At 35.5% G+C, this 17,418-nt stretch overlaps 2 protein-coding genes across 4 annotated transcripts; one reads left to right on the top strand and one right to left on the bottom strand.

The window, feature by feature from the left end:
• The first annotated feature begins 7 nt into the window (after positions 1 to 7).
• LOC130805888 (uncharacterized) lies at positions 8 to 7,682 on the top strand. Of its 3 annotated transcripts, XM_057670713.1 has the most exons (7): positions 3,276 to 3,370; positions 4,041 to 4,290; positions 4,470 to 4,538; positions 4,683 to 4,895; positions 5,713 to 5,820; positions 5,919 to 6,023; positions 6,452 to 7,682. In XM_057670713.1, exons 4-7 carry the CDS (start codon positions 4,711 to 4,713, stop codon positions 6,798 to 6,800), a joined length of 747 nt encoding a protein of 248 aa, XP_057526696.1. In that variant the 5' UTR covers positions 3,276 to 3,370; positions 4,041 to 4,290; positions 4,470 to 4,538; positions 4,683 to 4,710; the 3' UTR covers positions 6,801 to 7,682. The 3 variants fall into 3 exon arrangements, 1 of the variants encoding a protein (XP_057526696.1); XR_009040236.1 differs by lacking the exons at positions 4,470 to 4,538; positions 4,683 to 4,895; positions 5,713 to 5,820; positions 5,919 to 6,023; positions 6,452 to 7,682 and adding exons at positions 8 to 147; positions 1,134 to 1,201; positions 2,316 to 2,880; positions 3,130 to 3,189 and having other exon boundaries at positions 3,281 to 3,370; positions 4,041 to 4,255; XR_009040235.1 differs by lacking the exons at positions 4,470 to 4,538; positions 4,683 to 4,895; positions 5,713 to 5,820; positions 5,919 to 6,023; positions 6,452 to 7,682 and adding exons at positions 9 to 147; positions 1,123 to 1,201; positions 2,316 to 2,880; positions 3,130 to 3,189 and having other exon boundaries at positions 3,281 to 3,370; positions 4,041 to 4,255.
• A 2,649-nt stretch (positions 7,683 to 10,331) lies between these two features.
• LOC130805886 (uncharacterized) lies at positions 10,332 to 16,989 on the bottom strand. Its single transcript, XM_057670710.1, has 3 exons — positions 16,923 to 16,989; positions 11,220 to 12,395; positions 10,332 to 10,952 (listed from the first exon to the last, which is right to left on the bottom strand). Exons 2-3 carry the CDS (start codon positions 12,392 to 12,394, stop codon positions 10,706 to 10,708), a joined length of 1,422 nt encoding a protein of 473 aa, XP_057526693.1. The 5' UTR covers position 12,395; positions 16,923 to 16,989; the 3' UTR covers positions 10,332 to 10,705.
• Between the last annotated feature and the right edge of the window lie 429 nt (positions 16,990 to 17,418).

The raw sequence follows: 17,418 nt of genomic DNA, 5'->3' as shown, positions 1-17,418 counted from the left end.
GGTGAATTATGTGGGCCCATCGCATCAACCTTGAATGATTCAATGTTTGGATTAGTAATAGCAAAGTGGCAATTTGCTTTTGACGGGTTGAAGGAAATAAAGAACAATGCATTTCTTTCAGTTGCTGGATCCCTTTTAAAAATTATGGTAATTCTTTTTTCTTTTGGTGATTGCCTTGTTTACTTAAATCGGAAAAAGCAATAATTTGTTTGTATGTTGTTGATGGGTTAGACTTGATGAATTAAATGTTTTTCAGTTGCTTGCATTGAATTTATCACGTTTAGAATTTGTATTTTTTTAGAGAGAAGGATTTACAATATTACATCATGTTTTCTTCCAAATCATGCTATTCAACTCAGTTTAAGCAACGTAAAATACTTTTCATTACTATGCAAGGTAACCTGATTAGAAATGCATCAACTGAAATATCATTTACTTTGCTATGAAATTTATGGCCACTGTTGAATAGTTGTTGTAATTGATGAAGGGAATGCATATTTTATATATACACATTTAAATAGTAAAAGGCATTCATTGTTCTATTGTATAACCATATATAAGCAGGTCTTATGTCTCAAGGATCCATCTATTACATTTTATATGTACCTTGATGACATTCTTTTGAGATAATAAATTTATGTTCTTCCCTAAATTAGCTTTATTCACCAAACCCTTTTAGTGGTTAATTGTTTATTTTCAAAGGTCACAATTTTACAGTTACATTTGAATGCTTTTGTTTTCTGCATTGTTTGTCTTGATTTTCGATTCATGAGACCTAGTTTTACCGACAATATAGAGCTATTCTATATGGCTTGTATAAAGGTTGTCCTGTTGAAGTTGAGATTGAGGCTTTGACTTTGTGGTAGAAGTTATACCAGGTAAAACATGCAAATGATTTAGAGTTATCAATCTCTGCTATCTCAGCTATCTACTCTTAGGATTCCCATCGATGCATTATGGATCTTTAGTTTGGGGTTGTAAATTTACTATTTCTGGGTTTTTCCCAATAGTCATATGTATTTGAATTAGCATCGTTGCTCTGTGTTATATTTCACGTCGTGCTGGTAGTTTTGTATCTTGGCGTACATAATTTGTAATTGCAGCTATTCTATCTTTTGCTAGTGATCTTACAGATTTGGTTGAGATATTACATGTCGTTATAAGGCTTATGGAGAAGCTGCAAACTCATGGCACATTAAGGGTAATTTAATAACAATAAACTACTTTTTAAAAGGTGAATATATTTAAACCTGCAAGTTGCTTCTCCAGTGCTTTAATCAACAGTTATTTTACTTAAATTGTAAAATTGACCAATGTGTACTACCTAGGTCTTCGTTTATTGCTCAGTACACCTTCTCATGATAAGTACTCCAATTGTCTATGAAGCCTTGAATTTTTATTGCTATTTTTCTGAAGAAATAAATGTGCACATGTCCCAATCGTTAAACCCCTGGGTTAATGGGTGACATATCATCTTGCTTTTAACACAGGTGGCCCATGGTCCAATTGTTGCAATGAACTTGCTGTTGCAATCTTAGTTTAAAGGTGCAAGGTACCCTAGACGCTAAGGTCCCCATAGCTAAGGCATCTCTAGGCGCAAAACAAAGGCTAGAGTAGACTTTGGGTCTGAGGCACTTGAACCCAATAAATAATAAATTAAAAACCCTAGAAGAACCCAGAAGAAGAAAAATAAAGATAAGAGAACTAAAGAAGAGAAGATAAAATAATAAAAATAATAAATAAGACATAGCTTTGGTTTGCTACAACCTCACGGGCTTCTGAGGCGCTATACGACACTAGCCATCGGCACTCTGAGATTCTCGCCTAAAGGAATCGACTTTACTATTCCTATCAAAATGCCCAGCCCATAGACCACCCATGCCTCATGCCTTATGCGCACTTAGGCATGCTTGGACACTTATTTCAAAACTAAGGTTGCAACTAGACGCACTTGGTGGATGGATTTCTTTTGTGTGGCATGCATATCTTACCCTTGTAAGTGTCTTAAATTGAAGTCATGCTATTCTTCATTGTGCTAATATGCATATCAGTTGTCACCACATGATCCTACAATCTCCTTCTATCACCTCCTTTCTGCTTGATTAATTTTTTTTCATTTCTAATTCACCCAAAATATTTCAAAATATAGAAGCATCGTGGCCATTATTTTACAACAATTTTACACGTTGGCTTAAATTTCAACTTGTGGTTATCATGGACACCTGATCTCCATTTTTTTATTGCTTTTATTTTTTCCCTTTGACATTTGTTTTGAAGTACTGATAACTAAAACTTTCTTTGTCTGTGTTTCAAAGGTTGCCAAAAAATCCAGAAAGGCAAAGAAGAAACAGGACATGAAAAATAGAGAAAACAAAACTGTTGGAGATGATGCCACCATACCGAATGAGATCCAGTCTTTAGGTGCTAAAAATCTTCCTCCTGATGTTGATCATTGTGATAAGGAAGGGTCAGCAGAGGCACTCTATGATGAGCAAGAAGCGAATACTGTTAGTCAACTTGACAAGATAAAAATATCTAGAGACAAGAGACAAGATTCAACTTTTAGTCTTCCAGTGGGTGATCTTGAGAATTCTCATCCAAGTTATGATCAACTAGGAGATGAAGAATATAATAAAATTGGCGAGTCACGGAGGGATGAAGAATCTAATCAAATTCATGAGTCACGGCGTGATGAAGAATCTAATCAAATTCACGAGTCACGAAGGGAAGAAGAATCTAATCAAACTCATGAGCCACTTAGCAACCATGGTAAAGCCAGTCAAACTAAAGACGGCGATGTTATTAATGGAGGAGCTTTGCAGATGCCCTCGGGGATGATGAATATGATGTTATCATTCCCAATCAACATTTTCTCGAGAAGTAAGATTTTTTTTTTCAAACTTAAAACTAACATTTTATTGTCTCGAAGGAGTGATGAAAGTGAGATGAATGGTGTGATAACTTTTAAGTGAAATCTATGACGTAGATCTTAAATATCTTGGTCATCAAGGGGTGCCTAATCCCTGGAAAATAAAATTCCATAGAAGATATTGTGTTTCCTCAAAATTCTTAGTTTTTTAAGGTGTCCTCGCAAATCATGCTGTTTTAACTAACCATCTCCATCCATAGGGACGAAGACGAAGCTGCGGGAGACGCCACTCACATTAATGATCCTGGGAATAAGGCCATGTACAATATTTTGAACTAGATTCTTGTCTGATGATATTTGTCATGCTTAACTTAATGCAATTTCCTTAATGAGTTTATTCTTTTATTTTAGAAAAGAGAACTGTGTGGAGGATGATCTTCAAGGGATCATAAAAAGGAAGAGAAGATTGGTTCTCAATGATATAAAGGGGCTTTATGAGAAGTAAGTTTATACTTTGATACAAGTTTCTGAGACAAGACTTAAAGCGATTGTTTGTACTTAGCTGTAAGTATTAGTGGGTTGCTTAATTTGACATGCAGCATGTTGATTTTAAATACTGCATCACTTTTTAAAATACTTCATTACTGGCAAGACAATTATATTTAGGGTGGAAAATTATAATGCGGTTTGAAGACCAGAAACTTTATCGCCTTGATTCATTGAATACTGATGGAACATAATGTCAGCAATAGATAACATTGATAATAACAACATTGCATTACACAAACACCACTAAGTTGGCTCCCAGCTACGCTGGGTAAAGGGGGGAGACGCTCAAATGTACGCAGCATTACCTTGTATTAACAGAAGATTGTTTTGATTGACTCTTGATTGTATACATCATCTTCAACTTTAAATAAATAAGTACATGAATTAGTTTACCAGTCTTTTTCACTATAATCCAAAAACCAAAGCACTATGAATCTTTTGCTCCATCGAGAAGCGGTAACAGAAAAAGTAACTTTGGAATGCCACTTAATGCCCTCTAAAATAATAAGCACAATGCCCTCCTACTGTGCATTCACAGTTAAGTTTGTAATAAGTTGGATCCAACTCGTTGGACAGATGGAAATCTTGTAATGATGTTTCTGTACTTTTATTGGTATTACAGGTACAAGGACAACCCAAATTGTACTCAGTTGATTGCAGAATCTCTTGATCCTGATGGAAATATCTCTCTTGCCCAAGTTTTTCGCACGTGTAAGAAACTAGGATTACAACTTCCGTCAAAAAAGAGCAGCAACATTGCCTATTTACCTAATGATATCAATCAAGACGAAAATGGAAAACCGGAAATAGGCATTACTCTTCAAGACTCAAATCACCCAGACAGATCCTCCGACTTAGGGAGACCAATTTAAGTATATTCTTCCGAAATCTTGATAATTACCTTATTCTGTTCAAATACAAAATTTTTTGGAATTTGAGATTTTAATGAGATTTTAACCTGAACCGTTAATATGTGAATGAGTGAGTAGTACATGTTTGAGACAAAACTAGAATATTTCTGTTTCTGACAGAAGTTTGTTGAGGTTCTCAGGAAGGTTAGAAAGAGAGTCCGTGCTATCAATGAAAATCAGGAGCTGAAAATTAGAAGCCTATTTGAGCAGTAAGTGTTTCTTTTGCATTTTGAATGTTTACTTACAAGTGCATACCATCACACTCAGAAATATATATAAGAATGCCTTGTTGTGGGTTAAAGAAATTAGAAATCTTCATTGTTAGCTACTTAGTTTTGGTGTGTTCTGTGCAGTTTTAAAGATCATAATAGGTGCAGTCACATGATTGCAAAAGCGCTTGACCCGAATGGAACAGTGACAGCAGTCCAAGTGTCCCGTAAACTTAAGAAACTTGGTTTGCACACTTCTCGAATGAGAAGTAAACCAAACAAGCAAAAGATGGATGATGTTTCTACAGATGACGAGGATGATTTAGATAATCAACCTTTGTCTTTGCTCAGGAAAAGGTAATTACTACTGCATTGTGCTGTTCATATTGTCCTGTGTACTGATGTTTAAAAAAGGATCAAAACTTGTGTTTAGTTTATGTCAGTGCTTATCTAAAGTGGTTCATATGCCTACTTTTCCTACTTGACAAAATCGCAAAATGGAATGATCTTTGTTTTGTTTCTGGGGCATGCTTGGATTAGAGGAAGTGATGATTTACTACGGGGTTAAAAGGAGATAAATTAGGGAAAGCGAAACACGTGCAGAGAGGGTGGGTTGGGGGAACTATTACCTCCATTTTTGAGGGGGAGTGATATCACTCACCATTTCACTAGAATCTACATATTGGAGAGGGCATCTAGTTTTTCAGTCAGATTATCTAAATTAGATCACTCAAATCTCAATTAAAGCATGTCTTTATTCCTTAATGTTGGTATTTTAAAAATAAATAGTTGTCCGCTAGTCTAGTCAAGGCTCATTTTGTGGCAACTCTAGACTGTGATAAGAGGATTTCGAGACTTCCAAGTTTTCTACAACTTTTCTGTATTATTACTAGGATCAAAAAAATTCAGCTTTCTTTTTCACTTATCTTGTATTACGAAATGTACCGAGAAATATAAACAAGTCAATGTAAGATGGAAATTCTGATATTGATCGGTTGTGAATTTGTAGTGTAGAGTAGCACCAGATATTTGATTCAATAGAATGGATCAGCAAGTGCAGTTTGGCCAAGGGTTTTACAATTATTTATTTTACACTTTTTTAACATGTAGACCTTATATAGTTATATATAAAGGAGTTCGAAAATTAATTAAAGTTCTTTGATCGTTTTTTCAGGAACAAAAACGAAGACACTTCATCTAAAGAGCATTTGGGCAGTTCAAACTATAATCACTCATCAAGGTCTCATTCGGATGACGAACAATTAATTAGCTCCATTTTAAAGTATGTGTTACCATGCACTGTCTTCCCCCCTTCCATGCAGAGCAGCTATACGTTCCTTTTTGTTTCGTTTTTAACCCTGTATAAATCTTTGAATACAGAAAATCTAGAACATCAAAAGACAAGGTTGCAGATGCTTCAACTAATACAACAAATACGGTTCGAGAAGATTCTAGGAACCAATCTTCTGAAAGTTTAGAAGAAAGGTAGAGATCAACAAATTACGTACAAATCATGGCTTCAGTGTTTGAGAACTTGAAAGAGTCGTAGCAGCAGCTGTTTTCTGAATACAGTTGAAGCAACAAATTTTGATTGGTGTTGCTCTTGCAACTTTAAGTTGGTCTTTCGGCCCTCTGAATTCTGAAATGTCAATGTGCTTAATCTATCATATCTACACTTGTGTTTGCAGGGAGCAAAGAAAAGATTCATTCATTGTCAATAGTAACTTGTCTAGTTCCCCAAGATGTATATGCTTTGGGGAATCTTGATGCTAGTGAATTGACCCTAGAGTTTGTACGCAGTAGGATCTACATTACATGTTTGCCTGGAGGTTATATGATGCTTGCAAATCGGTGTGTGAATTTTGTCCATATTTTTGCGTTTGCTTGTTTAACGATGCATCTTTTTCTTCTAGGGACAAACAAAAGGAAACCAAGGGCGTAAGTTCAGCACATCAAGCTGCTAAGCTTAGTGAATGGGATGAAAGAATTGATCAGCACAAGTATGACAGGCTGTCTGATACTTCAGATGGTGCCTCAGATCATGGCAGCCCTGGAAGCGATGCACAAAATGACGCTATTCTTGACAGCGGTCATAAGCGTAGATCTCTTGCACTGGATGACGATGCCGGTACTGTGCAGCATGAGCATAATTATAGTGAATTGGAAGATTCAGGGGATGAACAGGCACCTAGAACATCACCTGAGAATTCTCAAAAGAGAAGGAAGCTCAGGATAGTGATGGATTTTGATGACGATGAGTAGTACTCTATCCTACTTGCTTGCCATCAATGTAAATTGGATTTTGCTTATGATACAATGTTCTGGAAGCAATTTGCTCATGAAAGATATCTGAACTGAAACTATTTTCAATAGTACCGCCTTCAATCCTGATGCCGTCCTTTGTGTCACCATATATGAAAACAAAATAGAAATTTGTTTTTGTGACAGGGGTTCGATTTTCATCATTTATAGAAAGAATTAATATCAATGTAACTTGGATTTGTTTTTGTAGTTGGAGTTTAGATCACACGTAGTATGGAAATGACCAACAAAAGTACGCAACATATAAGTATGGGGTCGTTCCTCCTTTTCTTCATGTTTGCTTTCTTGATCATTTTCCCTGCTTAAATTGGGTTGGAAGTTCTACTTTTAGAACGGAGATTGAACAAGTTGAACCAACAAAAGCAGCAATGCTTTGATGAAATGAAAGAATATATTCAGTTTTGATGTTTTACATTATCCAAGTATGCAACAAATAAATCGTTCCATGTATCTGTAATGCCAGGTAAGCACCAATGCATGCAATCATCATGCTTCTTTCCACCGGTGTTTGATGGATGAGCATCTGCTCGAAATTCACTCATATGGGTTTTGTTCAATACATAGAAACTCGATCCTTTGAGGGCCTTGTACAAGTAGTCATTAACGAGGCGTGTCTCAACTGAAAAGTTCTTCAACCTGTAGAAATCATACATTATTGAAGCCAAAATCTCGAAATCTCAGACAAATGCCATCTATACATTTTGAACAAATTATCTACCTCTTGTGACATCAAAGGCTTCAAGCGCGGGCAAGAACCACCTTGGTCCCAATTGCCTCCCTCAAAATGCCTAGGGGACTGTGTACGGAATATTCTTATCGAACCGGGTTGCATTTTGCTTTCGACATATAAATATATAATATCTAAAAATTTAGCAGAAATAACAATTAAATACCCATAAATAAAGAAATAGACAAGGACGAAAATAAGGACGTAAACGCACAGAGTATATGAGACAACATGCACATGCAAAAGTATATGCAACTTTCATCTTTGGACTTGGTTCATAAATATCATATTCAGTGTAAATTCAGTTATGAATTAAGAAATATCGGGTCATCTAAGAATCGAGTAATGTTGAGTCTAGGGGTGTGCAATGGGTTGGATCCTCATTGGGGGCCTTGATCCAGCCCTTAAATTTAAGGGTTGAAAAGGGTTGGGTTGAAAGAGGGTTGGGTTTAAAATTTAATTTTGTAAAAATTAAAAAATAAGGGTTGGATAAGGGTTTTAGAAAGGGTTGTAAATGGGCCTAATCTAAACATTCTATTTTCCAGACTTTCCATAGTAAGCCCTTATCACTTCAAATTCATCAACCCTAAACGTCAAAAAATATGAAAAAGCAGCTTGAAATTATCAACTCTAAGTTCAAAATCAATCTCTGGTACATTAATCTTGCATCAGAAGCTCTTCAAAATCATCAACCTTAATTTTTCAGTTGTGTTTTCTCACTTTATCTGTTCGAACAACCTGTTCCAAATCAACCTGTTCGAAATCGTCTGTTCAAAATCAACCTGTTCGAAATCAACCTGTTCGAAATCATCTTGCATCAGAAGCTCTTCGAAATCGTTTCAGTTATCCTGAGTTGTCGTCCATTATCGGCTTGTTGAAGCACGTATATTTGCCCCCTTTTCTCACTCATATTTGGGTGCATTTGACATACTTTTGATTTTGATTAGTGAGAGTGTTTGTGGTGGACCTGGTCATTAATTTATTTCTCGGTGGCTTTGGGGAAATTTGATGAAGATCCCAAACCCTTATCTATTTCTCGGTGGCTTTGGGGAAATTTTTGACCAAGGACGATTAGAAGACTTTATTATTGAACAAGCTACTGTAAATAATTATGGGTGGAATAAAAGTATATTGAAGGACGTTGGCTTTAATGAACTACACTATATTTTGTTCTATATGTCATTTAAATTATTTTTTATATTAGTTTGAAAAACTATCACTTTTAATATATAGATTTATATTGTATTAGCTTGTAATACTTGACAAATGTAAGATAATATATACAAAAGAAAAATGTGAATGGGTTGTTAGATTTTGATTGACATATATGATTTCACGATTACAGAATAAACAATCCAAGATCTCATTTATGATAAATGGAAAGCGAGGCTACTACATCATCTAGAGTGGAGCCGAAGCAAGATGGTTATAATGAATATGCACCCTGAAATAAGCGGAAGAAGAAGTTATCTAAGGTATGGGTAGAGTATAATGAAGAAGTAAATGACAATGGTGTGGGAGTCGCAAATTGTAGGCATTGCAAAATTAATTTGGTTTGTGGACCATCTAAAGGGACATCACATTTAAAACGTCATTTGTTACAATATTGTCCGAAATGACCTAATGGACCGATTGGAAAGGTATTAATTAATGATAATAATGACATAAGGGAATTTGTGTTTGATATGAAAGAACTTAGAGTAGAAATTTTGAATTATATTATTGAAGGAGCTCACTCATTTTCAAATGTGGAAGAAAATGTTTTAGAAGAATGATGGCTAGAGCTAATCCTCAATTTGAGCCATTTTGCCGAACTACTGTTACTAGGGATCTTTTTTCTGAATATTTGTTATAGGGAAAAATTGCAATGCATGTTGGTAAATACTCCTAGACTTATTAGTTTAACAATGGATTTGTGGGATTCGAAACATAGTTGACAACATTATATGTGTATTACGGCTCATTTTATTGACAAGAATTGGAAGTTACAGAAAAGAATCCTTAAGTTTCGAGCCATTTCTCCTCCATATAAAATTTATGATTATGTTTTTAAATCAATGGAAAATTGATCATAAAATTCTTAGTTTGACTGTTGATAATGCTACGTATAATGATGCTATGATATCTAGTTTAAAAGCTAGATTTTCAATGAGAGGGATGTTGGCTTTTGATGGATCATTGTTTGCAAAAATGCTTATTTACTTCAGATTTTCACAAATAACAAGGTGAAGTACACATCAAAAATTATGCGGCCCAAACAAAGACAAAAGGAAATTATAATATGAAGTAGAAGTAAATAGCAATAACGCACTAGATAATTATCTGTTACAAAACATTGCCACTATAATATGAAGTAGAAGTAAATAGCAATAACACAATAGATAATTTCTAATTTTAGATGCCTAAGTTAACCTTTTCTTCAAATACAAATTTAGTTTATTTATTTACATTTACATTTATATTAGTTGGTTTCTTAAACAACCTTGTCAAGTTTATAATTGAACATATAAAATCTTCAATAGGTTTTCATGTCTCACTTTGATGTTGTAGGCTTGTAGCCTTATACTAACTATACATTTTCAGCCCTTGTATCCTACACACTTTGACATCAAAAATTCAGTCTAATATTTTCATTCGTATTATTGTTGATAGAAGTGTAAAAAATTATTATAAATTCAATAGTGTAACTTAGGGACTGCATGCGAAACTCGCGGCCCCACAATAGTAATAAGAAAAAATTGATATCGATGTACAATTAGAATGTTTATCTAAACATTAGTTTTAGATAACATGCACCTGCAATTAAATAAAATTTTTCCATGACTTTACAACATCATTCTTAAGAGAAACACTAATTCTACAATTTTAATGAAGTGAGCAGGAGTAAGAAGCCCCAAGAAAGCAGAGTTCAGTAGGTTGAATCATGAATGCAGTTAACAAATAGAAATCATGAGGCCCAACCAAAGACGAGGAAACAATAATATAGAAGTAAATAACAATTACACACTAGATAATTTATCTGTTACAAAACGGTCCCATCATAAATAATAAGAAATGCTCAAACCTAACCTACCGCTCAACCTACTCCTTTGTTAGAACCTACTCCTTAGGATCCAAATCATGAGATGTGACTAGATTTTAGTGAGCTGATTGACACAAACCTACCGCTCAACCTGCTCCTTTCTCCAAACGACCATGAGTACGACCACTTAAACTTTAAGAAATCTTTTGGGAGACGATGAAGCTCATCTTCTTTTGATCTTTTAAGAAAAAGTCTTACTTTTCGATCCCAAACAGTGCGATCTGCTGCCCTCAACCCTTCATCTAGCTTGTCAATAAATGTTGTATATTTCACGTACTTTGATCTGTTTTTTACCCAAAATCAGCAAACCAAATCATTAGACAAAATTTTCAATCTCAAAAAGCAAACCAAAGTAACTAACTCTATCCCTTATAGTTATCAATAATCCCCATTCCACCCAATAGTCGCTCACACTTTTGAGTCGAATGGGGCTTATATAAGAAAGACTTGGAAGTACTGCAGAGTTAAATGTCGGTTTGTTGCATAGAATCACTAGGCAACAAACCGACATCCAAACATTGTAAAACTAAAAGATAAGTAGAATACTTACGAAATCAATGAAGCGCAGGGTTTTTGCTCGTGGCTTTTCAAATTTACTAAACAACGAACATAAGGATAAACAGTTTCTTGGCCATCAACCAAATAATCATCATTCTCCTTTACCCGATGTGTTCCTATCACTTTACGCCCATGAGGATCGTAAGCAACAATTGACTTGGGCGTCCCAACGAAAATAACATCAGAATTAGGATCTAAAGCATAGGGCATGAAGTATTTACTTATATGATAGTTGACACACGCATTTGACATCAACGATTTAATGTGGATTTTATGCATTAAAACCCACTTTGGAGCACCAAGAGACCCTTCCAGCCTCCAAACAAACATATAATAGAAGTCACGGTTTGAATAACAAAGACGATTTCTTGACGCCCCAATAAATCCGGTAACATTATTTCTGATGTTGAAGGGGAGTTTAATGTAACATACTTTCAGATGGTCAACATCAACACAGAGAAGATGATCTGGTTCAGATAGAGTGTAAAGAATACCGTTCGCATATACAGTCCGGTCACACCACTCATGCTCACAATCATCACCATCCGACAAAATTTTATGGACATCCCATCTGCCAGTCTCTGATGAATATATGTGCAACTTAAACCAACGACTTAATGAACAAAAGCAAACTATTTTGAAGTGAGGTGACCTACATGGGTCAAAAGCCAATGAAACCTGACAACGAGTGGTTACTTCGATACTTGCAGGAATTTCTATTGATTGTCCAGTAGCAGGATTGAGCACATCAATTGTTCTTTTACCCTCTCGAACAAAGAGAAATAAACCATTCCAACATCCAATGAAAGGAATAAAGCCTGGTACAGAAAATACACGTCTAAGTCTTTCTGAAGAGCTCACCATTTCTCCATTTATAGCATATGGTCCATCAGGAACATGAGCAACAACCAAATCAGGGGCATGTTTCATCTCGCAGATAAATTTACTAAGGGGTGTTGAAGCAAATAGTTCAGGAATGCAAAAATTAACAATAGTGTCGTTCCATAATTTGCATATTATTTTACATCTCACCATTTCCTTGTCAGATAAGCGAATGAGAATGTCCACTAATAACTCGCTGGGCAGAGTAGACCAATCATGTAAGCAACGATATTTTTTTCTTTGAGACACTTTTGCTGTCATCATCTCTTGTCCCTCATCTGCCATTCTGAAAAGGGGAAGGGAATAATGTCAACATAAAAACATCAATATACAACATATTCCAAGTTACCAGGGAGCATAAAACAATGAAATTCAAGCACATGTAGGGGTATTCAAGGGGTCAAATATGATTGGGGGCAATTTTTATACATGCAGAATTTGTGCACTAGGTAAAGCAGTTATTCAACTACAATATAATTTCATACCCTTAAGTGAAATACTTACTAATGAACAAGAAAAACTCCCTCCGACATTACCTTAGCGGGATGTGATATCGTTCAACTTACTAACATTGCAAGATGAGGAATAGCATAAACTAGTAGCAAAAACCAATCAATAACTCACATATAGGTGATGTTTGGTTTCCTAAAATTTCAAGTAGGTAACGAAAACAATCAATGAATACCCTTTCTAATTGTTTGTATAATATGGAAAGTAATGGAATCGATTATCATAGGTTATTGGAATTGTTACTTTGTAGCTCCTCATGAACTAGTGGAAACAAAAACTCATCATCTCCCTTAATTGAAAAAGCTCATGAATACCCTATCTACAAGAGGATTCTTCTTAGAAGAATTGAGTTCTAGAGAGAGAAACCTAGTGAGAGAAGTTCTTAAGCTGCGATTTCTACGTGTTTCTTGAACTTCTCCTGTGCGATTTTTGTCAGCATTTTTTTTCAGAAATTGCTTGATTCCATGGGCAGACCTAAGAAGAATCCTCCCAATTTTGCAGCGAAGGGTGAGCAAAAGGTGTTGCAGCCTTCTAATAGTGTTTCGGAAGCAAAATCTAGGGATAAATTGATACCGATTGAGGAGGGTCAAAGTTCTTCGAATGCGGTATCCATGTCTGACATGCAGATTAAGGCTGAATGCCTTAAATCTTTGGTTAAATCCTTGAATAGAAAGGCTGAAAGGGAGTAGCAACTGAATCAATTTTGAGGTTCGATTGGATGATGTTGATGATTCGCAGCAGCAGGCCAAAATCATTGATCCATTGGTTACTGTTCGTCGCAATTTTTCAGTCTTTGAAGGTATGAACCTTAACTTTGTGTCTCCTTCATTTTCTAAAGGTATATCTCGAGCCATAGTTGATAGAGATGAAGTTTATTAACTGTAAATGCAATGGAAATTTACTGTGGCTATGTTTGTTGTGGGGTTTAAACCTAGTTTAATGGTCTTTACTAAATTTTTGAAGAGCAAATGGCGTAATCTTGAAAACCTATCGTCCATTTTACATGATGATGGTATTTTCTGGTTAAAAATTGCTCTGAACATGATGTTTTAGAACTCATTAAGGGTGGCAACTTCATGGTTGCAAGAGACCGGTTTTGGTTCGAAAGTGGGACGAGAATTCTGATTTTCAGAAGGATGTTTTGCGAGTTGTGTCTGTTTAGGTGCCTTTTGCACTTACCTACAAAGTTTTGGGGTGTGAAGTCATTGAGTAGTACTGTTAGTCTTCTTGGTGTTCTCATAGGTGCAGATGATTGTACCACTAAGAAAAGTAGGGTCAACTATGTTCGAATCTTGGTGGAGATAGATGTATCTAAACCTTTACCTAAGGTTCCTACTTTTTTTGTTCCTTTACCTGTGCAGAGTGACAAGAGTACTAGGCGTGCTACCTTCGCAGGTCAGAAGGAGACTAATAAGGGTCTTGAAGAGGGGGAGTGGATTCATGTCACAGGGAGGAAACAAAATCAGAAAGCTAAGTCTGTTGTAGGCTGTTGAGGGTACTAGTTTGATTAGTGGCTCTAATATAGATTCTCTTGATGGTGCTGGGATACCCCAAATCCCATTGGTGATGAATGAATTGTGCAACATGGAAGGTGAGAGGGGTTAGTGCTCCCCCTAGAGCCAAGATTGTTGGAAGATGGTTGAAAGAGCATGATGTTGGTTTGGTGGGTCTCTTGGAGACTCGTGTGAAAGCTATTCATATTGATAGAGCTGCTGGTAACATTGATAGATCTTGGAATTGGATTCACAACGGCCAATTTCATAATAGAATGCGCATTCTTGTTGGTTGGATACCAGACTTGGTGAATGTGCAGGTTGCAGTTGTTCATTTGCAGTTGAATCATTGTAGGGTGACTATTAAGAGTACTAATGTTTCTTTCTGGTTCACTATTCTTTATCGTCTTAATCAGTCCTTGTTTGATCACTCCTTGTTTTATGTACCTGTGCTAAGCAAGATAGAGGTAGGGGTAGGCCTTTTTGGTTCCTTAACTATTTAGCGGAACATAAGAAGTTTGAGAGTTTTGTTGAAGCTGCTTGGAGCTCTGAATGCATCGGGAATCCTATGGCTAGAGTGTGGCACAAGCTAAAATGTGTTAAACAAGCGCCCAAAAACTTTCATGTTCATCATTTCAGGAGCATTCATGACAATATGATTAAGTGGCAGCAGGCGCTTGATGAGGTTCAAGCTTGTCTGTTGGGTAACTCTTTTGATGGGGGTCTCCATGTTAAAGAAAGAGTTGCTTGTGAGCAGTTTCGGAAGTGGCAAAGAATGGAGAATTATGCTCTCCGGCAGAAAGCTAAATATACATTGGTTGAAGGGGGGTGATTCGCATACTCGTTTTTTCCATAGTGTTGTGAAGGATAGGACTAATCGGAACAGAATTGATTTTCTAAAAGATGATAGAGGGTTGTTGATGAGGAGAGACAAATTAAGAAGCTTGTTACTGATTCCTTTGGGTACTAGTGTTGATTCTCTTACATGCGTAGACATCCAGGCTATGAGGGATGGTCATCAAATTTCTCACTCTCAGGCTCTTGATCTGATTTAGAATGTTTCTATGGAGGATGTGGAGCATGCGCTCAGAGGTATTGATGATAGTAAAAGCCTTGGATTGGATGGGTTTAATTCTTTTTTTTTTTAATGAAAGTTTGGCATATTGTCAAGTATGATATTTTTGATGTTGTCTCTGATTTCTTTGGAAATGATGTCTTCTTTTCTCCTATTAACCCTTAATCCCTAAGGTTGCTAATGCTTCTTTTGTGAAGAATTTCAGGCCTATTTCTTGTTGCTCTGTGGTTTATAAGATTATTGCAAAAATTCTCACTACTAGGCTTTAAAGAGTCGTGTGTGATATTGTTGGTTAAGCTCAATCTGGCTTTATCCCTAAGCGCCTTATTACTAATAATGTTTTGTAGGCTACTGACCTCATCAAAGGTTATTCTTAGGCTCATGTTAGTCCTAGGTGTATGTTGAAGGTAGATATGGTCGAAGCTTATGATTCTATTGAGTGGCCTTTATTGAAGAGGTCTTGCAGGAGCTTGGTTTAACTCATAAGTTTATTGCCTGGATTATGACTTGTGTTTCTTCTGTTTCTTACTCTGTCATTAATAATGGGGTTTCTACTAAGCCTTTCAAAGCAAGGATGGGTCTCAGACAAGGGGAACCTATGTCCCCTTTTCTTTTTGCTAATACCATGGAGTATTTTTCTCGAGTTCTTTATAAAATGAAGGGTCAAAACATCAAGTTTCATCCTAAATGCAAGAAATTTGGGGTCATGGAATTACTTTTTGCTGATGATCTGTTGGTGTTCACTACGCCTGATGCCAAGTCTTTGAAGTCTCTCAGAAATGTTATTGATGAGTTTGCCAGGGTTTCTAGTTTTCACGTTAACAACAACTAGAAGGATTTGTTTACATTACTTATCTAAACCAAACAACTTTTTAAAGTAACACAATTAGTTTCCTTTCCACTCTCTTACTGGATTCCTTTCCCTTTCCACTAAAATGAATATACCAAACACCCCCATAGTGTGGCGCTCAAAGATAAGAGCCACTCGAATTTTATTAAAACCGCGCACCTACTATTAACAAAGAGCATTAGGTTTTTCCAATAGATACAAGTTGATCAAATGAGCTACTAATTCGGCAAATTTACTAAGGCAATCTGGTATTAAGAGTCGAATAGCAACACCATCATCACGTTAAACAAAATAAAAAAACAAGTAAAAGACTATCCAAATCCAAATAAATATATTTCCGATCAAAATACAGAAGCAGTAAAACAAACCCAATTGAAATTATTTCCAGACCTGAGTTTAGCATAAGTGAATAAAGCATCAAAAATAAGAAATTGCAAAACAAAGTGGAAAATTTAATCGGGCAATTAAGAACAGCAGGCAACTGAGGTTTTCTTTGAATTAAAAAGCGAAACTTACGAATATTCGTAAAACTTCTTTCAAAAATAAAAAGAAAAAACTGAAACTTTCTTATATTAATACAAGTAAAACCAGAAAATACTGAAATTTTCATACATTAATACAGGTTAAATCATTAAAGATAGAAACTTTCTTATATTAAAACAGGTAAAATCAAAAAAGATCGAAACTTTCTTATATTAATACAGGTAAAAACATAATTGATTGAAATTACTTATACGAATACAGTTAAAATCAAAATTTACCCTAATAATCTTCAAAGTTGCAAGGATTAACAGATCTGAACATAGAACTTTTAGATTGAAAGATAATTATGCAAACAGGTATAAGAATAACACCCCAATTAAAATCGGGAAGGGGAACGCTTACCTTGGGTTTACAGCTCCGGTGAGAGAAAATATATATTTTCAAAAGAGGGGAAAGATGAGAGAGTGCTGAGGGAGAAGGTTGTGCTAACAATTTATATACCGCTTGTCTTGTATGAGACCGTCTTATCGTGAGACGGGTCCATATAATAGCCCATTTATTGAATTAATTACTTTAACATCATAAGTAATCGTTTTAAGGTTATAAACAATCATTCTAAAACAATAAAAAGTAATTATATTAAAATTATAAGTGATCACTTCAAGACAAAAAATGTATATTAGGCCAGCCCAATAGAGATGGTCTCACCGTGAGACCGTCTCATTTAAAAAAGTGTTTTTTCTATACCCGACCTAGATTTACGGTTTTTAAACCATATCCAATCAAGTCATTTGAGGAAAATTTGAATCAAATAAGCAAAATTATATAAGAAAATTCTTAAACTAGACATTGTAATAATAAAACATTTGAAAAGAAACGAAGGGAGTATATGTAACGT

Source organism: Amaranthus tricolor, chromosome 2 (genome assembly GCF_026212465.1).
Source record: "Amaranthus tricolor cultivar Red isolate AtriRed21 chromosome 2, ASM2621246v1, whole genome shotgun sequence".
Taxonomy (NCBI): domain Eukaryota; kingdom Viridiplantae; phylum Streptophyta; class Magnoliopsida; order Caryophyllales; family Amaranthaceae; genus Amaranthus; species Amaranthus tricolor.
This window is presented reverse-complemented; position numbering and strand designations above follow the sequence as displayed.

What these genes read in the sequence shown, in the direction of transcription:
- LOC130805888 (XM_057670713.1), top strand. Translation starts at nt 4,711, where the DNA reads ATGATTGCAAAAGCGCTTGACCCGAATGGAACAGTGACAGCAGTCCAA. An exon ending in TTAATTAGCTCCATTTTAAA is followed by an intron (nt 5,821 to 5,918) that starts GTATGTGTTACC and finishes CTTTGAATACAG; the next exon opens with AAAATCTAGAACATCAAAAG. An exon ending in TCTGAAAGTTTAGAAGAAAG is followed by an intron (nt 6,024 to 6,451) that starts GTAGAGATCAAC and finishes TTTTTCTTCTAG; the next exon opens with GGACAAACAAAAGGAAACCA.
- LOC130805886 (XM_057670710.1), bottom strand. Translation starts at nt 12,394, where the DNA reads ATGGCAGATGAGGGACAAGAGATGATGACAGCAAAAGTGTCTCAAAGA. An exon ending in CCCTGCGCTTCATTGATTTC is followed by an intron (nt 10,953 to 11,219) that starts GTAAGTATTCTA and finishes GGTAAAAAACAG; the next exon opens with ATCAAAGTACGTGAAATATA.